This window comes from Artibeus jamaicensis, unplaced genomic scaffold (assembly GCF_021234435.1).
Source record: "Artibeus jamaicensis isolate MK-2021 breed Jamaican fruit bat unplaced genomic scaffold, CSHL_Jam_final contig_923, whole genome shotgun sequence".
Classification (NCBI taxonomy): Eukaryota; Metazoa; Chordata; class Mammalia; order Chiroptera; family Phyllostomidae; genus Artibeus; species Artibeus jamaicensis.
The window spans coordinates 1,306,773-1,330,866 of record NW_026522014.1 but is presented as its reverse complement, the minus strand read 5'-3'; the positions used below and the strand labels follow the sequence as shown (position 1 = coordinate 1,330,866).

At 36.7% G+C, this 24,094-nt stretch overlaps 1 protein-coding gene across 7 annotated transcripts in view; it reads right to left on the bottom strand.

Moving 5' to 3' along the window:
- The window catches only part of AKAP9 (A-kinase anchoring protein 9), a 173,761-nt gene that overhangs the window by 93,887 nt on the left and 55,780 nt on the right, over nucleotides 1-24,094 (bottom strand). For all 7 annotated transcript variants that reach the window (XM_053655099.1, XM_037136468.2, XM_053655095.1 and 4 more), the window contains 7 exons: nucleotides 23,285-23,364; nucleotides 21,039-21,174; nucleotides 20,235-20,320; nucleotides 16,741-16,855; nucleotides 16,088-16,286; nucleotides 10,349-10,445; nucleotides 9,131-9,226 (listed from right to left, as the gene is read on the bottom strand). In XM_053655099.1, coding sequence (XP_053511074.1) covers nucleotides 9,131-9,226; nucleotides 10,349-10,445; nucleotides 16,088-16,286; nucleotides 16,741-16,855; nucleotides 20,235-20,320; nucleotides 21,039-21,174; nucleotides 23,285-23,364 — 809 coding nt within the window. The remainder of the gene's footprint in view (nucleotides 1-9,130; nucleotides 9,227-10,348; nucleotides 10,446-16,087; nucleotides 16,287-16,740; nucleotides 16,856-20,234; nucleotides 20,321-21,038; nucleotides 21,175-23,284; nucleotides 23,365-24,094) is intronic.

Below are 24,094 nucleotides of genomic sequence, written 5' to 3'. Positions count from 1 at the left end.
TATCTATCTTAAGTTGTGACACCATAAAAGTCCTAGAGCAAAACATAGGCAGAGAAATTTCAGATATCACATACAGCAATATTTTTGTTGATATGTCTCCTAGAGCAAAGGATATAAAGAAAAGAATTAGCAAATGGGAGGTTTGTCATTTCTACCTGGCAAGGGAGTGGTTGGACTCAGCTAGTGAATGGCAACACTCCCCTCTGGTGGCCGACCTAGGCTAGAACCCTAGTAATGTAGGGCAGGGAGCTTTGGGGTTCTGTACAATGCATAGTTTTCCCACTAATTCCATAGAAACCATAATCAAGCAATGGAAAGAATTCCCAAGAAAGCATTTGGGCCAGGAAGAAACATAATAGAAAAGTTCCATTTTTCAGTGTTTGAAATATATTTTTGTTCCCAGACAGTGAGCCATATTTCTGAATAGTTCAGAACACAATAAAGAAGCCCAGACTTTTAAGGGTATTTTATAACACTGCTTTTTATAAACAGAATTATTTAAGTCATTGTTATCTCTGTTACTGAGGGTTACTGTTGACTGAAACTGCTAGTGAAATACTCTAAAAGGAATGAAAGTTTGTGTTTCTTGTGCACTAATATGCCAGTTTTTATGTTTAATTATTCAGTCTCTGAACAATATATATGTATTTCAGAACTTAAGTCTTCTGTGAACCAGAAACCTGGCTTCTGCACTCGTCCACATATCCCATGAGAACAATACATTTGAACTTCCTGTGTAGCTGAAGTTAACTGAGGAAAAAACAAGAAGTCCAACCAAGCTAATTGGTCTTACTTTAAATTCATAACCCCTATCCTTGAAATGGGCCCTCAGCAACACTGGGCAAGTCTACTCAATTTCTATGGTCCCTTCTGGTCAAGATGGCATCACAGACAGACATGGTTCCCCACTCTGTACAACCACATCAAAATTAAAACTAAAATACAGAACAAGCATCACTCAGAACTGTCAGAAATTGAGTTGAATGGAAGTCTGACAACTATGGAATTAAAGAAACCACATCCATCCAGACTGGTAGGAGGGGTGCAGATGTGGCACAGGCTGGTCCCACACCTTCATGTGGTGCACAAAAATTCGGGAAGAATATCTTGTGAGTGAGGAATCCCAGCCTCACACCAGGACTCCAGCCCAGGAAGGTAAGTCCCCACAATTCTGGCTGCAAAAACCAGAAGCGATTGAGTCGGTAGAAGAAATTTCTGGAGCCCCAAGGAGTTCCTCTTAAAGAATCCACACATGGACTTGCCTATACAGACTAACTCCCTCTGAGCTCCAGCACTAGGATAGCAGCACGAAAGGCACCAGTGGCATACTGAGAGAAAGTGAAGTGTCTGGCTTCAAGGTGAGCAGAGGTCATTGACCCTTTTCTAAACCCTCCCCTCACAGACCCCCAGAACTGGCAAGCTGGTGCCATATCCGGGACTCCATCCAACTGGCTAACACTGTTTGACCATCCTTGAGTTCCCCCAAACTCTACCCCACCCAACTTTACAGGCCCACACAAGCTCCTTTTCTGTATGAATGGCAGGTCTTGGCTCATGCTTCACAACTTCCTAAATCCCCTCAAACAAGCAAGAGTTGGCCACAGTGAGCCCCAGATCCAGCACTAGCAGCAGCCAGCCTAGATTCACAGCTTGGCTTCATCTGGAAATCTCTAAGCCCAGGACAAATAGCAGCCATCTCAGACTGCTTTATAGCTCAGGCAGGGTGGCCCTGGGCAAAACATAGGTGGGGGCTGATCTTGGACTGAACTATCTGAGAAACCCCAGGACCAGCACACCCAGTGGACATCTACAGATGACATCGGAATACCATCACCCTGTCCCTGCACAGCTGAACCTCCATGGAAGGTGGAGGTTTATGCTCACTGGTCATAGCCAGTCCTTGCAGCTGACTGGCCTGGGTAAATCCCTCCCATTGATTTGCCAATAGCAACCAGGCTCAACAAGAAGAGGAGGGTATACTCAGCCCACACAAAGGCCGCACCTTGAGTACCCAGCTGGGGTGATAGGGAGTCTGTGCCACTGGACCCTACAGGATACCTACTATATTAGGTAGGCTACGCTACCAAGTCAGGGAGCTGTAACTGTTCTACTTAATACATAAAAACAAACACAGAGAGGCTGCCAAAATGAGGAGACAAAGAGCCCAAATGAAAGAAAACATTAAAATTAAAAAAAAAAGCTAAACAAGATGGAGATAAGCAATCTATCAGATGCAGAGTTCAAAACACTGGTTATAAGGATGCTCAAAGGACTTAGTGAGGACCTCAGCAACATTAAAAAGACCCAGGCCCAAATGGAATATATACTAATTGAAATAAAGAACAATTTACATGGAATCAACACTAGAGTGAATGAGGCTGAGAATCAAATCAATGATTTAGAACATGAGGAAGCAAAACCACATTCAATCAGAAGAGCAAACCCCCCCCCCAAACAAACAAACAATCCTCCCGAATGAGGGTAGTATAAGTAGCCTCTGGGCCAACTTCAAGAGGTCCAACATTCACATTCTAGGGGTGCCAGAAGAAGAAAAAGAGAAAAAAACTAGACATCTATTTGAAAAAATAATGAAAGAAAACTTCCCTAATTTGGTAAAGGAAACAGACATGCGAGTCCAGGCACAGAGAGTCACAAACAAGATGGATGCAAAGAGGTAGATCCACACCAAGATGCATTGTAATTAAAATGCCAAAGGTTAAAGATAAAGAAAAAAATCTTAAAAGCAGCAAGAGAAAAGAAGTTAGTTACCTGCAGGGGAGTTCCCATAAGACTGTCAGCTGATTTCTCAAAAGAAACTTTGCAGGCTAGAAGGGATTGGCATGAAATATTCCAAATCATGTAAAGCAGAGACCTACAGCCAAGACTGCTCTACCCAGCAAAGCTACCATTTAGAATCAAAGGGGAGATAAAGAACTTCCCAGACAAGAAAAATCGAAAGTTCATCATCACCAAACCATCATTATAAGAAATGTTAAAGGGACTTATTTAAGAAAAAGATCAAAACTGTGAACAATGTGACAAAAATACATATTTATCAACAATTAAATCTAAAAAATAAACTAAGCAAACTAGAATAACAGAGATACAATCATGGATATGGACAGCATTTTGATGGTTGCCAGATGGGACGGGGTATGGTGGAATGGATGAAGAGGTGAGGGGATTAAGAAGTTCAAATAGGTAGTTACATACAGAATAGCCATGAGGATGTAAATTACAGTATAGGAAATGGAGTAGCCAAAGAACTTATACCCATGACCCATGGACATGAACAATGGTGTGGGAACTGCCTGAGGGAGTGAGGTGTGGGGCAAACGGGAAGAAATCAAGACAACTGTAACAGCATAAGCAATAAAATATAATTAAAAAAATTTTCTATTGTCTTCTCTATTTTTTTTATTCCTTCTCCTAGCCAGCCCTTTTCTCCCTCCTTAAAGCTCCGACATCCTCTCATTCTTCTGGATTCTTAAGTGCTGATCTTGATTCTTATTTTAGTAAGAAAACAGATTTAGCAATCAGAAGAGAACTTTAACAGGCTCCAAATACCTTATTTGAAAACACCTGAATCATGAATCAAACATTTTCTGCCTTCCTTCTTTTATTATGGATTAAACTGCCTTGCTCCAGGCTAATGGCAGCATCCCAGCTGTCCACGGGATGACATTGCTTCTCATTTGCTCAAGGACACCAGTTCTAGCAACTGTTCCTCTCTCCCCTGAATGAGTTGTTTCCCCCGCCCCCTGACTTAAGCATATTAACATAGAAATATGAGAAACCTCTCATCTTACTTAAATCAAGAAAATAGCAACAACAAAAACCCACCACTTAACAGCCTTTAGCTACCACTGGATTTCTCTGCTCCTCTTTCAAGTAAAGTCTGTTCATTCTTATTCACTCTCTTCATGCTTCTTTATTTTGTCTCTCAATTCCATTCTAATCAGTTTATCTACACCACCTCATCAAATGTGTTGTGAAAGTCACCAATAGTTATACATTTTATTTATTTATTTATTTTAAATATTTTATTTATTTTTAGAGAGGGGAAGGAAAGGAGAAAGAGTGGGAGAGAAACATCACTGTGTGGTTGCCTCTCATGCGTCCCCCACCAGGGAACCTGGCCCGCAACCCAGGCATGTGCCCTGACTGGGAAACGAACCTGTGACCCTTTGCTTCACAGGCCCGCGCTCAGTCCACTGAGCCACATCAGCCAGGGCTGATTATACATTTTAAATCCAATAGTTCATTCACAGTTTTAATCTTTCTCATCAGATACACGTGACACAGTTTAAAACATTTTCTTCTTTGTATTTCTTTTTTAAAATATATTTTATTGGTTATACTATTATAGGTGTCCCATTTTTTTCTACCCTTTACTTCCCTCAGCCCTGCACCCCCCTTCCATCGGCATTCCCCACCTGCCCCTTGGTTTATGTCCATGGGTGGTACATGTAAGTTCTTTGGCTTCTCCATTTCCTATACTATTCTTAATTTCCCCCTATTTTGTACTTACCATTTGTGCTTATTTCCTGTACCTTTTCCCCTATTCCCCCCACTAATCCCTGATAACCTTCCATGTCATCTCCATTTCTATGAATCTGTTCCTGTTCTAGTTGTTTCCTTAGTTTGCTTTTGTTTTTAGGTTCAGTTTTTTTTTTTTTTAAGATTTCATTTATTTATCTTTAGAGAGGAAGGGAAGGAGAGAGGGAGAGAAACATCAATGTATGGTTGCCTTTTGTGCCTCCCCTGCTGGGGACTGGCCTGCAGGGAACCGGCCTGCAACCCTGGTATGTGCCCTGACTGGGAATCGAACCGCGAATGTCTCGTTCGCAGGCCCGCGCTCAATCCACTTTAGATTCAGTTGTTGATCGTTGTGAGTTTGTTGTCATTTTACTGTTTATATTTTTAATCATCATCTTTTTCTTAGATAAGTCCACTTAACATTTCATTTAATAAGGGATTGGTGGTGATGAACTCCTTTAACTTGACCTTATCTGGGAAGCAGTTTATCCACCCTCCCATTCTAAAATGATAGCTTTGCTGGACTGATGTAAGATGTAGGTCCTTGCCTTTCATCACTTTGAATACTTCTTTCCAGCCCATTCCTTTTGAGAAATCAGCTGACAGTCTATGGGAAGTCCTTTGTAGGTAACTGTCTCCTTTTCTCTTGCTGCTTTTGGGATTCTCTCCTCATCTTTAATCTTAGCTAATGTGATTATGATGTGCCTTGGGATGTGTTTCCCTGGGTCCAAACTCTTTGGCACTCTCTGGGCTTCCTGGAAGTCTGTTTCCTTCGCCACACTGGGGACGTTCTCCTTTGTTGTGTTTTCAAATAAGTTTTCAATTTCTTGCTCTTCCTCTTCTCCTTCTGGCACCCTATGATTCAGATGTTGGAATGTTTAAAGTTGTCCCAGAGGTTCTTAAGCCTCTCCTCATTTTTTTGAATTCTTAATTTTTTTCTGGTTGAATGTTTATTTCTTCCTTCTGCTCCCAATTGTTGATTTGAGTCCTGGTCCTTCCCTTCATGGTTGGTTCCCTGTATATTTTGCTTTGTTTTACTTTACATAGCCTTCACTTTTCCCTTATTTTGTGACCATACTCAACCATTTCTGTGAGCATACTGATTACCATTGTTTTGAACTGTCCATCTGATAGGCTGACTATCTCTTCATGATTTAGTTGTATTTTTTTCTGGAGCTTTGACCTGTTTTTTCATTTGGGCCATATAATTTTTTTTTTACCTTGGTGCACCTTTTATGTTGTAAAAGGAGGCAGAGCCTTAGTTACTTGCCAGGGCAGGGTGAGCCATGTTGCTGCATTGAGGTGCTGTAAATTGGGGAGGGGTCTGAGAGGGAACAATGTCTCTTGCTCACATCTCAGCTGGCTTTCAGTCACTTCCCCTGATACTCATGAGCAAATTGGGCCCTTCTGGTGCTGATTCCTAGGTAGGGGGTGGTTTGTGTACATTCTAGGACCCTGTGGGTCTCTCCAATGAACTGTCCTCAAAGCTGGGAGTTTCTCCTATTGTCGAAACTCACACAGGATTTTACAATCAGAAGTTTTGAGGCTTTATTTCCCCACGCTAGAACCCTAGGTTGTGTGTTATGTCTCAATCCCTAGTCGTTCCTTCCGGTTTATCTGCTCACAAATGTGAGATAGCCCAGTCTGCCAACAGCCGCCTTGCAGTGCCAGTCTCCACTCCTCCTACCAGTCTGAATGAATGTTTCTTCTTTAACTCTGGTTTTCAGACTTCCACACAGTTTGATTTTATGGTAGTTCTAGTTTTTTTTTTAAAGTTTGTTATTGTTCTTCTTTTGGTTGTGCAAGGAGGCAAAGTGTATCTACCTATGCTTCCATCTTGGCTGAAGTTCAGAACTTTCATTTAATATTTTGATACAGTTATTACTCGGCTTCTGTAATGCAATCTTTTGTTCTTTCCATATTCAAATTAGTGTTCCTCTCCATCTCCTCTGTTCTTCCTTGTTTCTCTAACTTCTAAACATGGGCAATCTCCAGGCTCTCCCAGACCTCTCTATCAATACTCACTGTATTAGTGCTTTTCAATTTTTTTCATTGCAACCATGGTAAACATATACAAAACAACAATAAAAAATGTTTTACATTGTGACCCAAAGCAAACACATGTACCTGTGTGTTTATATAACTGAACCTTTCCATTTACATTTAAAATCCTGGTCAAAAGCAAGAAATCAAAGCAAAAAAATTGATTTCTTAACTTAAAAAAAAGTTACAGTGCAGAGTCTGAAAATATTGTCCTATATACTAACTACCATATTTATGTATCTGGTTTTATCTTGTTTGCTGAACTCTAGATTTACATATTTAACCAGTTCCTCACATTTATATTTAGACATTTAAAAGTGATTTGCATTTAACAGGTCAAAATCATAATTCTTAAGTCTCCCACTCCTGTCCAAAAACTATTGCTATGTAGTTTTTTCTATCCTCCACCCAACACCTAAGAAAATAGCAACTCTGTTTTTCCACTTAAGTCAAATAAGTTGGAGTAATATTTTACCCTGAAGAGAAGCCCCTGCCCCTTTCCATGTATTTCTCCCTCTGCTATCCAGTTACACATGCTGAGGAGATACATCTGTGCCAGGATTTCACAGTATTTCACCAAATGGGTCCCCTGAATATAGGAGTGGCAGGACTGAATCAAACCTGCAGAGCTGGCAGCTGGGCAAGTGGCCTTCATACTTTTGCCCAGTGTCCATGGCTACCTGTTAGAGAGATTCTTGGAATAATTCTTGACTTTCCTTTTTCTCTTACATCTCACTTTTTAAAAAGGTGCTCAAACCATCACCTTCACAATTTATCCTCTCACTTCCTTCCAGATCTCACTTAACCACACTTTAAAAGTGAGGCTGTCTGTGATAATCCTGTATAATATATATAACATTAAATCCCCAGAAAATTTTCCAGTCCTATTACCCAAATTGGTTATTCTATTCAGAGTACTTACCATCTGTGCATTGTCATCTGCACCAATTAGAATGTAAAGTCTATGGGAGCAAAGTTTTCCTTTCTTTTCTGAGCACTCAGAATACTGCCTGACAGTGAAATGTTAAATGAATGTCAAATCACAAGTTGAACCTATTGTGATCTATTCTGGTAACCACTACACCTTTTAGGCTTCTTTTACTTACCCTGTGCTTTTAAAACAATGATTTTCAATTTTTTCCCATTACTGTATGTGAGAGATATAGGGTAGAGTATAATCCAATCAGTACTGGTGACTTACATGGACAATCTGTATTATTCTAGAATCAAGCTGGGCCATCAATACTGTTTCTTGGACCATAATACCTTGGTTGCCTTTGGAACAGTTTTCACTGACCTGTATTTTGGTGCTCTGCTATCAGCTTGGATGAATGAAGCTTTACAAAACATACTTATATCATCTCTATTACCACAGTAATAAGACTACTTTAAAAATATATTTATGAGTTTTTGTCATCTGCTAGGTGCTTTATATATATTAATTTATTGAATTTTTATAATAATTACTATTATGCTTATTATTTTCCTCTTTAACATTGGGAGAACTGAGACTCAGAAGTTGAGTAACTTTCCTAACATCCTAAATCTAGTAAACCAGAAGAACAACAATTTAAAGCATGTATCCTTTACTGAACCTCATGCTCCGCATTGCTATACTATGATGCTCTCTTGTAACATTCCACTGAGAAATGTATGTAAGAGCGAAGTGTGAGAGACAACCTACATTTCTCTGAAGAACCAGATAATAAGAGCTACATAAAAGTGTTGGTGTTTCACTTTTTAGTTTGATCTCCAGGAACTAAACATTCAATTCAGATATAGAAGTGAGTAAGTCCTTATGGCCCACATATTTCCTTGGGTCTTAACCTCTTCATCCAATTTATGTTTAACCTAATTCTTTATGCATTTCCTATATATCCTATCAATTAACCTCCTTAGAAATACATATACTTTACTGGGGCTGTTATACTGGAACAGTTGAAGTAATGTAAAAAAATGGGCTGACAAACTCAGAATTCAGCTGTTGGACATAAGAACCCAATCAGGTATGTTCATTGTTAAAGAGAATACAAAGACAAAAGAAATGGGATCATACAGTTAGATTAGGTGATATACTTGGTATTCAAGGATTTAAAAGAATGGCTCTGGGCATAGCAGTTAAGAGTACGTATAAACATGACCACCACAGTAACTTCTCTGGGAGAAGACAGGCAAAGGTAATGTATAAAAGACCAACCACCTTCTTTCTCATTTCCTACCACATTCCCAACTTTAAGGAAGACCAAACTCCTTCATAAGGGAACTACTTGCAAGGTAACAAATTTATGAAAACTTGTTTTGGTATTCTAAAGAGTTTCTAATTACTGTACTATTCCACATGAAGAGAAGATGCTTTTCTCAAAGGCATTCACTTAAAGGCAATTGTTGGTTGATACCAGTATCTGACAACTTAAAGATGAGACTTGTATGAAACTTATAACAAAATAGATAAATAAATAAAGTGCACTGTCATCAATAAAATCTACATGTTTTGAAGATTCAAAGGGAATATAAACCACAATAATCTTCCAGACAACCATAAACTTACCTTAGCTACTTCTTCTTCTAATTGTTCTTGGTACTGTTTTTCCAGTAACTTAACCATATTTGTTTCCTGTTCTGCTCCAAATTCACCACCAGAAGACTACATTAAAAAGCAAAACATGACACACTTATTGATTATGCATAACTTATTTTTAAACTTCTACTCTCAAATATCTTTTTAAAAAAATCACTATTTCTTAGAAAACCCCAAATTTTAATAAATTTTGTTCTCTTAATTAAAAACAATAATTCTAGTGAATAATTCTACTAAATAATTGTACTTCCTACTGTAAATTTAACAAAGATGCAAAATAAGAAAATATTTACATATATATAATTATCAACATGTTCAAGGGTGAGATAAAGATACTTCTTAAATATAATGAATAAGATGTGTATATTTGATTTTAGTAACATTAATAGTGGCTGGCTTTGCTCATGAAAGTATAAGCAAATTTCTATTCTTCTCGACACTTATTAATAGCATCCAATTTTCTATAAATACAAATTATTTTTATAAACAGAAAAAACCATAACTGCTTTTTAAAAATGTAAACGTGTTCTCAGCATGAAAGTATTTCTTTATTTACCAATTATCTGAATGTCATTCAAAGAGATACTCCACAGAAGATGGGTGGGAAAGAATAAAAAATGTAGCCAATATCACTCCTTTGTATCCAAAATGTAATTTTTAAATAAACTTAAGAACTAAAAATCTACTAAGACCAGGGTTTGGCTGTTCTAAGTCTGAAAAAAGTGGCCATCAATCAGGACTACACACATCATTGAGAAGAGGCAGAAGGTGGTTTACCTAGATGGTTTACATGGTAAAAGATGAGAGCTTTCATATATCATTTGGCCAGTGCTGAAGGAAGCCTCATCCATTGCTCCAACTCTAGCATCTTGGGTTCAGGAGATTCCTAAAGACTATTCTAGAGATGATCTGGCCCAACTTCCCATGGTGAGAAGAAAGGCTGCCAGCCAGGGCACTGAAACTAATTTGTTACACAGCCCAGGTAATACAAAACAAGACAAGTTTTAAATGAGAACATGTTTGGGGGGAAAAAAACTCCTCTATTCTTCTGGGTCTTTTACATTAGGTATTATCCTCATATTTATTATGCTTAGTTCTCAGCAATTATTATTGGATATTACTAAACTATAGACAAAAAATGGTAGTAAGAAAGAAATCAGTGCACATTACAGTTTAAAGATAAAATACCTCTATTGTACCATCGATGTTCTGTTTTAGACAATTTCCATGGTGTATGGTTTTCCATACATCAGATTCAGTAATTACCACTGAATCAGTGGAGAACCTAAATATAAATAAAAGAAGATAAAATAATTAGAGCTGTGTTTAAGTTTTACTATTAGTCCAAATTTATTTATTTTTAAAATTTTATTTACTTTTTAGAGAGAGGAAAGGAAAGAGAAAGGGGATAGGAACATCAATGTGTGGTTGCCCCTCACATGGTCCCAACTGGGGACCTAGCCCAAAACCCAGGTGTGTGCCCTGACTGGGAATCTAACCAGAGACCCTTTGGTTCACAGGACTGTGCTCAATCCACTGAGCTACACCAGCCAGGGCCCAAATTTGAAGCATGCATGAAAGTGTGCTGGGCAGGGGGAACAAAAACAATAGGTCAAGAGTTACTGTATCTTCAGTTTAACACTTTTTCCATTTAAAAATAAAGTAACATAATTGAGTGATAGAGTATTTTATCATCACCACCGGATTTCAAGTCATTTTATAAAGTCTACTACAAATGTATGACATGGAGCTATTTATATATACAGATATTTTTAGAAGTTATATATAATATTACTGAGTAAAAAAGTTTATAAAATCTTATTATTTATTAAAATTTATATGCACATACATACACACCAAAAAAGAAAAAGGTCTGGAAGAATACACATGAAAGCCAGCAATGACCACCTCTCAGTGAACTGGGGAGCAGTGGCAGTGGAAAAAGATTTTTAATTTACACGCGCACCGTCACTTCTGAAATGTTTTATTTTTAATCTGTATTATCTTTAGGTATTTCGTAGAAAAAATTATTGAAATGCTTAACTTGGGTCATAAAAATAAAGTAGGATTAATATTTAGGTACCATGGGGAAAACTGTGATTTTCTTTTTAGCTAATACAATTGCTCACTCCCATTTTCATGTGTGCCCACACTGCCTTCCCCTTCCATCCTCCGCTAGTCCACCTCCTCCTTTTCTTCTCCCATTCATTCCCTCCTTTCATTCTGCCCCTGAATGGCCAGGTACAAGTTGTCATCATCCCATTTCATAACTTATGTAACTAACCTCCTACTGACAGACACTTGTTTCCCGAGGTTCACTACTACAAACAGTGCTACTGCACAGATCCTCAGGAACAAAATCTTTGCACCCATCTATGGATGCCTCTAAACAACAAAACCTAACAACTGTCAGACTTAATATTTAAATTTTTAATATAATGCCATATTCTAAACATAACTTTCATCTTTATTCCCGTAACAGTATCACTTAAGTATTTTCTCAAAATTTGGCAACATGAAGTTCTAATAGTCTTAAAACTCTGTTACACACATGGCCTGCTGTTGGCCAAGTAAGCTCTTCTGCGGTGAATCGTCTATTAATGTTCTATGTTCCCATTAAACAAATAGAAAAAATCATTTCCCTTGACTTTCTTTTCTGCTGTTTCCTGGCTTCTCCTGTCCTTCTTCTTTTTCTGTTTCTGTTTTCCCATTACTTCTCATATGCATTATTCTGATCCTTGGCTTCATGTCTTCTTATTGTCACAGCCCAGAAAACTTCTCTGATAATTTATTGAGCCACTAAGATCCAAACTCCAAAAAGTGCTGCTAAATCACAATGAGTTCATTCTGTAGCTTTATAGCATTTCAAAGTATTTATTCCAAATTCAAAAATATTTGGCTAACACCGAATTCATTGTTCCCTTCTTACAATGAAGGTCATACTCCCCCACCTGCCCAATTTCTCTACTTGACTTCATGCACCATCTTCTTCATTTACCCTCTGCTTTGCTCCCAACACAGCTCCATCCCAATGTCTCATATTTATCCCTTCATTTCCTTTTCTCCTGGAGCCATTCCAATATTACAGAAATGTACAGGGATGGGCAGTGAAAAATACCAGAGATGAGTTAAAAAAAAACCCAGGGATGGATTCTAGCACTTTGATTATATCACCATGTTATAGTTCCCAAACACTATTTTAAAAAAATTTTGTAAATAACTGATTAGATTGAAGTCCCCTGCAGGAAAGGACCACTTTACATACATCTCAATTTTCTCCCACGGCATCTTGCCAAGGTTCTTCCCTCATAATCTTAAAGGCAGTTATTATGATCATTATAGAGATGCTTAACATATCTTCCCAAAACCATCCAGGCAATAAAAAGTCAAATTAGGGGTCAAATGCAGGTCTGTCTGACTCTTATACCTGTGGTCCTTACCTCACTATGAGGAGGGGACCCCAAAAAACCCCGTAATTTATTTATTAAAAACTGCATATTTATTTTTACATGTTTAAACTTCAGTTACCTTCAAAGTACTCTCCACTTGATGCAATACACTTATCGAGGCCTTTTTTTCACTGCTTAAAATGGTTTTGGAACTTGTCAATTTTGATGACTTAGTGCCTCTGCCATTTTTTGTTTTACCTCTTTGACACAGGCAAAAAGTTTTGTTTTGAGGACTTTTTTCATCGGGGGAAACAATGGAGCCACTTGGGGCAAGATCAGGTGACTACAGAGTGCACGGCCCGGGGTCATGTTGTTTTGGGTCAGAATCTGCTGAATGCTCAGTGCCATACGGGCAGGTGCGCTAATAAATCACCCATCGTGAGTCTTCAACAAAAAGTCACTGAGGCTGAATACTGCCTCTCACTACAAAACCACCTCCTATCCTGATTGACACAGATGGGTTCCTAGAACACTGGCCTAGTGGGGGAAGCCTGTACTACAAGAGACCTGCCCTCCAGAAGATAATTATGATTTTTTTCAGAGCCCCCTCATTTATCTCTAGCAGGCTTCTTGTATAAATAACATAACTAAATATTTGTTAATGAATGACTCAATTATTTTTCTTAAACTAGCTCAAGAGTATACTTTAGGTGAATGGAATACTCTTCAAGTGTTATGGTTGTGTCCATATATGGGATGACATTGACAAGAAATAACTGGCTCATTATTGTTAGTAAGAATGAGCATGGCAGTCAGGAAACCTCTTTTTGACAGAGGTGGGGCGGGGAAACTTTTATAGTTGAAAGGTCCATTTCCACTGAGTATTACAGAAGCTCTGAGAGAGGGTGGTGAGCTGGCAAAAGCTCAAATGCAGGAATAGCAATGTAAGCCTACATTTCCACACAACTCCCCTTCATTTGTGCTTCGGAGAGAAAGCATCACTAATTAGAGGAAGGCTACCCGAAATACTTTAGCTGGTTATTAGAGAGTTTTTGCTATCTACCTGTTTTTCACATCAGAAAACTTAAAAGCAGTGGCTTCCAAGTGACAATCAATCAATGGACTGCCTGCATCAGAGTTAACTTGTTACGAATACAAATGTCCACGTTTTACCTCAAAGACACTAAGTCCGCAATTTTAAGTATTCAAAAATAATACTGAGTTTCAATAATATAAAATTCAAAATTTAAATTAAATTTCTGATGCATGGTTAAGTTTGGGGACAATTCATCTCAATAAAACGCAAGTTTTATAAGGCTGTGCCAATGCTAGGTGAACAATTCCAAAGCCTACACGATCCTAAATAAAAGGATAAACATACTGCTTTCAAGAATCTATGGACATTCAATGTTTCTGTCACCAAAAAACTGTCTTCAAATTAGTGCCTATGGTGACATCAGTCCTAAAAGAGCAGAGCCAACTCGATTAAGATGAAATATATCTGAGGACTTTACAGAGACAGTTAAATACCATAGCATACTTCCCAAATAAATTATTATAAACTGTTTATTCATTTAACAAATATTTACTGAACTTGAACACCTTCTGTGCATAAGAAATTATTACAAGGTTTGGGATATAATAGTGACTAAAAAAGACAAAAATCTCTACTTTTCTAACACTTAAAGTCCTTCACAGGAGACAGATAATAAGAAAAACAAACTACCCTCCAAAAAAAATTATACACACACACACACACACACACACACACATACACACACACACGGTTTTCATTTTATATACATAAAAAATAATATTAAGTAATACGGAAAAATGAAGAGGAAAATTAGGACACAGAGTTCTAAGGGGTGATATCGATTTGAATAGGGTGATCAGAACAGGCCTCATGGGAACATGACCCATGAGTAAAGACCCAACAGAGGTAGTGTGTGGGCAAGCAAATATTCAGACAAAGATCATTCTAGGTCAAAGGAACCCCTGGGGGACACTTGGTCCTGTCCAAATGTCTACCAACACATTTGGTTTACATGAAAAGGTCCTTAAAGTTTGGTCTTATTAGAAACAACCATGAGCATCTTTGGTCCATGTCAAATGGTCCTTGATATTTGGTCCTATCAAAAAACATCCGTGCTTAGAAAATGCACCCAAGTTCAAATAACCCATAATGTTTATTTATACTTTTGGTTTACAGAATCAATAAATTAAAAATACTATCATGTTTGTCCTGGCCAGGTGGCTCAGTTGGTTGAAGCGTCATCCCATACATCGAAAGGTATGGGTTTATTTCTGGGTCGGCGCATGCATAGGCTGCAGGTTTGATCCCCAGCTGGGGTGTATGTAAGAGGCAACCAATTGATGTTTCTTTTTATATCTATCTATCTATCTCTGGTAAAGCATATCCTTGAGTGAGGATTAAAAAAATACAATCACATTTTATTGGTTCAATAATTGTGTTGTGACTATACTGCCAATAATGACTCTTCTCACCTCAATAATCTAGCTGGTAAAGGCACGTGGGGATAGGTAGATGTGTTGGGGTTTGAATCTTTCAGAAGAGTGGGAATTAGGTACTGAGAACATTTTGGCATGGAGTGAACGTCTCTGGATCTGATAGGATCCAATGTCCACTAATTAAAGGTACAGCAATGAAAAGTCCCTAAAGCAGGAGCATACCAATGGTTTGAGGATTTCAGGTAGATTGGCTACAGAATAGTATCTGACAGGAGATACAGTCAGAAAGGTAACAGGTATAAATCAGGTAGGACCCCACAGGGCAGTGCAAGAACACAAGAGCAGTGAAATAACCAGATCTGTCTTAAATTTTAAAAGACAAATTCTGGAGCTCTGTTGAGTTCAGACTCTGGGAAAGAGTTAGGGTAGAAGCAGGGAGATGAGTTGTTGTCATAATCCAGATGGACATGATGGTGGCAAAGACTGGGGGTGGGGGGATGGTGAAAAGTAAACCAGTCTGGATGTATTTTGGGGGTAGAGATAACAGCATTTACTGATAGATGAAAATGATATATGAGGAGGAAGAGTCACCGTAGATGGAGATGACTACGGAAAAAGCACATTTTAAGGTAAAGTTCTTAAATAAAACTTTAAAGAGTTCCACTTTGGACATGGTTAATATGAGCATTAGACAGTCAAATGGAGAAAGTTCAGCCATGATTTGAATGATCACATCTTAGAGTCCTTGTGTAGTCCTCACAGAGTAGTAAAGACTAGGCATACAATAAACAACAAATATACACTGCCTCATTTAATCCAGCAATTAATAGCAACTAGCTATTAAAAACAGATGTAAGTAAAATTCCTATTAAAAATATGTGGTTTACATTAACATTTATTTTATACATTTCAAGATAAAGAATTACCTCCTGTTCTTATTTCTTGATAATGCTACATCCCATCTCTTTCACATAACTTTAAGTTACATTTTTTAATTAAAATGACCATCCTATGATTGTTACTAAGCTACAAGTACAAATGAATGAAACTGTAAGTAGATGGATACCTTGGCTGAACTGTGGATTCACTAACTGCTTGAAGCCTCTTCTGCAAACAGTGGATCTCTGCCCCATAGTTTTCTTCAGTTTCTTTTGATTGTTGCTGCAAGGAGGATATCAGGTTTTCTAATTCTTGGACTTGTCCTTCAAGTTGTTTAATTTTTTCAATATCTTGCAGAGTAGATAACTTCCTTTTATGACAGACATCTAAGTTACATAAACAGAAAAAAAAACCCATATTTAACACAAACTTCTTAGTGAAATACCACAATCACTTTTTTTGTGCGTGCAGAGAATATTCATCCCTCTTTGAAAAAATAATGCTTTTTAGTACTAACAACACAGGTTTCAATTCAAACTCATTTTCACTGATAAAAACCAGAAAACATGACTAGTGTAATTTAAAATCACTTCTATGTTTATAACTGTAGTACCTCGAAGTCTACCATTCTTATGTCTTTTAACTGAAAACAATTTAGAATCATGAAATGTAAGTTGGGAAGAGATGAAAGAGATGACTCCACACTTTTCATTCTGAGGATGGGAAAACTGAGACGAGAGAGGTTACGATGAAATGCCCAAGGCTGTCTCAAATTTTTAAATAACAAACACTGAATGGTCCTTATAAATATACCACATTGTGGTGCATAATCAAAATTACCAATGTCTTGCAAATCAGTCATCTGAGAATGGGTTGATAAAAACTCTGTTTCCTCCTTTGGTAGGTTTTCCTCTGTACATTCAAGTTTCTCATGATCAATCTGCTGTCCCTGAACCTATTGAAAATAAAAGAAGAAAAGCAGTGACGTAAATATCCGATCCAGTATCTAGAAAACCATATTAAGGCAACTTAACATTTAAAAATGTTTTTTCAAAATCACCTAAAATTGTGATATAAATATTGTTCTTAAGTTATTCCATGTTCTCTTTTGATGCAGTGATTCACATCCTATTCCCTTCAAAGCTTGAAATTATATTAGTTAAGTACAATGTTCTTTCATATCCAGAAGGAAATTCATATATTACAAAAGCAGGAACTGTATAGAATTTTAGTGTAAAATGCCTAACAATATTTATATGACTTGGTCTTTAAAATTTATATAACTTGGTCTTATAAAATTCTGAGTAAGTTTTATGTTATCAGATTATATAACTTTTATTCATCCCTGGATATTACCTATGTGCAATCTGGTAACCGACAAATGGTATACTGCTCTTCACACAAAAAGAAGAAACACAAAAACAGGTAAATCTCAGCTCAGTTCCTTAACTACTAAAACTGGGCAGCAATAAATCAGGTGTGTATGTATAGTCATTCATCAAATATTTAATAATCATCTACTATGGGGCCAATATTGTGACAATAGAGAATAAGAATAAAAACTCAGTAAAGATATGGTATATCTGCCCCCAAACACTTTATTCTCTACTTGGGGAAATAAAACAGAGAAGTGCTGAACTATAAAGTCTGACCATAAGGGCAATGACAGAGAAGAAAGGCAAATGTGGGTCTGAGTTATAAAGGAAGCCAGATTTGACTTGTGCCTCAATTATTCTGGGCCCTGATTAGGAAAGGCAATAAGGAAGAATGAGGAAGAGCATTTGTGAAAGAATGACCTGTTCTAGAAGTAGTGAAGACAATGATCTTGCTTAGAGGGGTTTAATTAGGGTAAGCATGGGGAAAATACACTGGACAGATAAGATGGATCTAGATTACTGAGCAACTGAATAGCGAGAGGAGAGACTGCACTGATAGAGCAGGTGATGTACAAAGGGCACTGGAGAAACAGGTGTGCAACCAGAGGATAAAAGCCATTTCCCAAGAAGGCTATTTTATAGTTGGTTACTACCCTTACCAAGTCCTCCTGCTCCTACCCCGAGTACACTTCAACAGAGGACCTTGCTTCCTACTTCTCAGCGAAAATAAGTCCACCAAGTAAATTCTTCACCTTCCAGCCCAGCCTTTCTATATCTTCACTTAATTCATTCAGCAAACATTCATTAAGCCTTTATCATGTAATAAACAAAGCACTGTTCTAGGAAGAGGAATTAAAACTAAAGACGAGACTCCTTGATTCTGAAGGGTTTTGAATCTATTAGAAGAGGCAGAAGAATAAACAAATAAATGTAGTAATATGAAAAATAATGTCATACAAATGCAAGTTTGTGTAAGAAACTATGGGAACAGAGAAGAAAGACAGGTTCTTTCTGATCCTGAATAGGAACAAAGTATATATCTTTCATTTCTTTTATACTCCCTTCAGAGTATATTGTAATATATTGGAAGATCAAGGGATAGGTGAGAAAGCTGTCTAGAATAATCCCCAAGTTTCTGGTTACACGCAATTTTTCAAAACTCAGAAGAGAAGAGAAACTGGCTTAATGGAAATAAACTAATAAATTTCTATTTAACCCTTATATTCATTGAGGCACACCTAAAGAATATTCAAGGATAGCGATACCCAGTTGGATCCAGGAATCTGCATCTCAGGAGTAAGAAGGGATCTGGGATGGAGATCTGGATGCCAGGGGAGTGGGTAAGAGCATTGCACACCCTGGTGACTGTAAACAGGGTGGGCAAAGCCCACAACAAAGGCTGAAATGCCACAGAACTGAAATCACAGAAGCTTAGGGAAGAAAATATTTTAAGAAAGCAGCAAAATCCCTGGCTGGTGTGGTTCAGTGTATTGAGCACTGGCCTGAGAAACAAAGGGTCACTGGTTCAATTGCCTGGGTTGCAGGCCAGGTCCCCAGTACGGGGATCACAAGAGGCAACCACACACTGATCTTTCTCTCCCTCTCTTTTTCCCTCCCTTTCCCTCTGTCTAAAAACAAATAAAATCTTTTTTAAAAAGAAAGCAAGCTGCAAATACTATAAAGTCAAACAATTACAGAATTAAAAGAAAAAGTGGCTCAAGATATATTGAGCATGTGCCCTGGCCAGAGTGGCTCAGTTGGTTAAGCGTCATCCTGCAAAGCCAAAGGTTGCCAGTTCAATTTCCAATCATAGCATATGCCTGGGTTGGAGGTCTGGTCTAAGACTGGGGCACATGAAAGAGGAAACCGATCGTTGTTTCTCTGACACATGGATGTTTCTCTCCCTCTCATTCTCCCTACCTTCCCCTCTCTCTAAAATAAATAAATAAAATTTTTAAAAAATTTAAAAATATGCTGAGCATGTATTTAATACCTAGGATTGCAAAGTTGAGGTAAGACTGTAAATCCAGACTACTGAAGTGTTCTTTTGGGGACCAGTTTTTCTTGTTTGTTTTCTTTGAATTGTTTCCCAATTAAAAATAATCTTTTACTTTTAATATTTTTCAGCATCTTTAAAAGCAAAAGACCACATAAAAATTGATAAATTTAAAGAATCAGGAACAATGGTATCCCATTACTACATGTAGCAACATCAGGGTGAAGCTGAGCGGCTCTGCCCGCTTTAGATGAGATATGTTTTCTCCAGGTTTCACTTTTCCAGCTTTCACTGGGTTTTCATTTATTTTAAAAGCTAAGCCTATATAAGCATTTATGTCAGTGATCTCTGACATACACCTCCTGTTCCGTCCCCATAACTCAATTAAAATGATAGTGAAGGATCTTAAAATATAAGTCCATAATCAATGAAGTAAGAGATCAAGAGAGATTTCATACAATTTCTGGAAAACTGCAAAGGGGTGTAAGAGTTGACTAAGCAAGGTGGAGAAAGCAGCAGCCTAAAGCATACATGAAGGGAGCCACAGTGCAGGAGACAGCTGACTTGCCTAGCAGAACCCTAGAAAAAGTGTTGAAAAGAAATTTGACACATATAACACTGTGTGAAACATACTTGCTGTGTTCTAAACAACTAAACTATTTACTATTTTTCTCTAAAACATACAAACCCATTGCTTTAGAGTCATACATAAAGTTAAATGCAACACTTTCACAAAGTTTACTGTTTGACATTTTACACATATTTTTCTTTATCATGATTTCGAATACTCTCGAAAGAAGTAAGCAGTTTTTGACTTGCAGAAATTTATTCAACTCACTAATATTGTCATTATCTACTTTTTCATGTTCACTTATTTAAGAAATTTGTGGTCAATGAAGCTTACAAAACAGCAAGTAATACAATAAATGCAAACATTAAGATACATTTTCCATTTCACAGACCTTACTTAATCGTGTCTGAAGTACCAAAAGTTTGTTGTATTCTTCTGTTACTTTGTTGAGAAGAATTTGCATATTTTCTTGAAAGTCTAGACAGTAAACAAACAATTATAATAACTTCACGCCACAAAAAAAGTCTGCTTCTTTCAATAAGTATTATTTATCTATTCATTATTCATAGGTCTGCTAGATGTAAACTTCATATATTTAGTAATAACCCCCCCTAAAATGTCATTAATGTAAAATAGCCAGTACAAAGATAACTTGACATTTCATATTAAAATATGTCTCTCTTCATTATTTTTACATATTAATCTGTACACATTTTGTTCGAGTGGACAGGAGCAAAAACTTTGATCTGTCAAGAGACACCAAGAAATGAATTGAGGCTGCAATTCAGAAAAATAAACTAGTATCAGATTTCTATTAAGAAAGACTACCTTCTTATTCTTTAAAAAAATACTACTGATATAAACTTATTCAATAAATACGGTAACTTTTAAAGGTTTGTATCTATGGTATAAAGTAAAGGAAAGAATTATAATCAGGAAAAGATGGGAGCAGAAGAACAGGGGGTAAAGAGAGAAGGAAACCTATGCACAGTTCCAGTTCTCTTTATATCACAACTACTGCATTATAAAAAATGTATATTCAATATGATTTCACAACCCTGAAATAAAGACAAGATATTAAGATGATATACTTAATAGGCTAAATGATTAAATCATGACTAAAAGAAAAAGTTTAGCATCAACTGACTTAAGAAAATTAAGTACTGTGATTAACAAGGTGGTAAGCTTTTATTACCTTGAACTTGGTGTCTACAATCTTGCCATTCTAATTCTTGGTTTTCGGAAGTATGAACACCAGAACTCTCTCTCTCTTCTACATTTAATTTGCATTTTAAAACAGGAGTATGTTCACCAAGGACACTGCAAAAAGTCTATTAACAAAATTGATTATTTTATGGAATTAAAATTAAGATTTTTTTTCCACTAAAAGTCACTAAACATTATCTTCCTATATGCAAAGACAGTCAAAGTAACAAAAATCAGTAAGAAAACATTCTTCCATACATCAACTCAATCTGCAAAAGAAATAGCAAATCTAAATCTCTATATAGGAAATGAAATTCTTCTTAGATTAGGAAAATATTGATAATCATCACTACATAAAACTGTAACTTTTTCTGATTTCTTCTAATAATGAATGTACCTTGTACTTTAATTTGCCACCTTCTAGCTTGGATCCTATTCTGATATTACCACTGTAATGTAAATTACCCTTGTAAAAACACCTGAAGACAAGGAAGAAAGTTCAAAAATGATGACTGGAAAGAAATTTATAAATTCTACAGAAATTATAATGCATGAAGCAGATTATACTCATATACTTTTCTATAACATGAGAGTAGTTTTCTGGGAAAAATTAAAAATATTTGACACATAATTTTTTTCTCCTGAACAACAGATAATTCTAACATAATTTAAAACACATACCCCATAATTATTTGGTAAGCTTTCTAACAAATGCCCCTCACAAAGCTGAAAATAACAACCAACTTCTAGACTTAAAGGTCAAATTGTTTACTGCTGCTATTTCTTGAAATATGCTTTAAATTAAACTATTATTGTCAATAGCGGAATACATTCAAAATTTCAGCACAGTTCCTAAGATGAAATTTTATATCGGAGTTGATAAAAACCTGAATGATTACCCAATTTACAAATGAGGATTCAGAAAGACAAAATAATTAATCCACAGCAACATCAATGACTGGTGACAGTACTAGGTTTCATGACAAACTCTAGAGGGATGCTCCATTACAAAGAGCTGATTCACATTTCAATTTGAGATTAAGGACTAAGTAAAGACATTAATGGGAGAAATGAAAATATGAAAAACTTGATTTATGAACTCCTGTGACTTGGGCCCTCTTTCCATATTTACTATCAACAATGGATACAAAAGGACAATGTCTGAACCCTCTGGTGAAGGTGGAGGCTAAAGAGCAGCTGAATGAATAAAGGACTTTGGTGTGGTTATTTGCACCCCCTGCCCTCTTAGCACAATGCTGTACTGTATTTTATAGGTAATCAGAACCAGTAATACAGCTTTATCTGTCCTGACTAAACTACCCTTCTTCCCCTCCATTTTACAAATGCAATGGCTGAGATAGAGGTCAGGGACAAGCTGAAATTTTGAACTATTTCAAATATGCAGAAAAAGTAATTTATTACCTAGCTTTAATAAATAATACTATTTTGTCAAATTATCTTCATATTTTTAAAAGAAACTGAGCATTACATATCCCATTTCATTCACTCTTCTCTCTGCCCAGAGGTGATTACTCTAGCATATTTTTATACTTTTTTCCTTTGAGTTGTATTGACATTAGTACACATATCAAACACTACTAAGTGATGTTCTAGTAAATGGATTTGCCACAATTTGTTTATTCATTTGCCTATAGGTGGAAATCTGAGTTCTTATTTTTGACTTAATATAACTTTACACAGATACTTTTGCAATGGCATAGCTGGTTGGAGCATAAATGAACATATCCAGGAGTAAAAGAGTGGGTTGTGGGTGTCCATGATGTCTTCAACCTTGCCTAGCTGCTTCTCAAGGTACTACACACCCAACAGCAGTGTAGAAGGGCTCCCATTTCACCCCATTTTCACAAATATAATTAATTGCATACAGTATAACTAGAGTGTTTAGTTTTTTTTACTCAACCACCGAAGTGGGCAGGGGCAGGAAACACCTGCTGGAGACTCTATTGGTGCTTGGGGTTCTTATTAGCTACACCTATTGTCTGTTTGTTGTTCTACTACTGAGATAATTTACCCGAATTTCTTTGGTTTCAAAGTTATTACCAGAAAAAAAATCTTAAATTGCTCATTTTAAATTAAAAAACTCAGGAACATTTTCTATGTGTGGCACTGAAGTAAGAGAGCAGGGAAAAGTAAGTTGGATGATTCTGCTCATCAAATTAGTAGTAACTTAAAATTGAACATTTCTTGTGTGAAAGTACCTGTTTAATATCCTACCTGTGTAAGATAAGAACATTCTTCAGATACTGCCTTGTGAAGTTCTCCAATGAGCACTTGCAAAGGCTTCATTTCATCATCTAATAAAAGACATTGAAATGAGATATTGAACTCACATAAAGTACTATTATCATATTAAACCTATGTCACCTGGAAGCTTCTCTGCAATTATTTTTATGATACTAATATGAGGGCAACTTTTAAGATTAGTTTTAAATTCTTTGTTTCTTTCAAAGTCATTTTCTATGACTCATTGTTAACTGTTTCAGAAAGTCTGTGAGACTTTCAATTTCTACCCTACAAAATGATACAATGCCGTAAGTTTTTTTCTACTGCAACCCAATACAATAAACCATATTATCATAACGTATTACATACATCCATGTAAAACTGAAACACAATTTCACAAATCAGTATTACTCTTTCTATGTGCCAGGTATTCCAGTATTTTCTGTTCTACTCCACTTTTATTTTTTTTAAATGCTGGTCATCACTCAATAAACTGACTCATCACCCATTAACTTGCAGTGTGAAAAACAACAGGCAGATTCTACCTGAAGAGGATACCAATAAAAATAATACCTGCTTAAAATCTTACTAAGTTCAAACCCAAAGAACTCCTGAAGTGAACAAGTATATATTCTTATTTAGGCCACTCTTTAAATTCTCCTCTGTTCAACAGAGCAATTCCATGGGACAAACTTACAAAACACCTCATTCCCAGAGGCAAATCTGTTAAGAGTGCCAGCCTAGAGATACCCTGAACAGAGGATGTCTACTTAAATCCACTTAAGGTTCCTTAAATGTTGT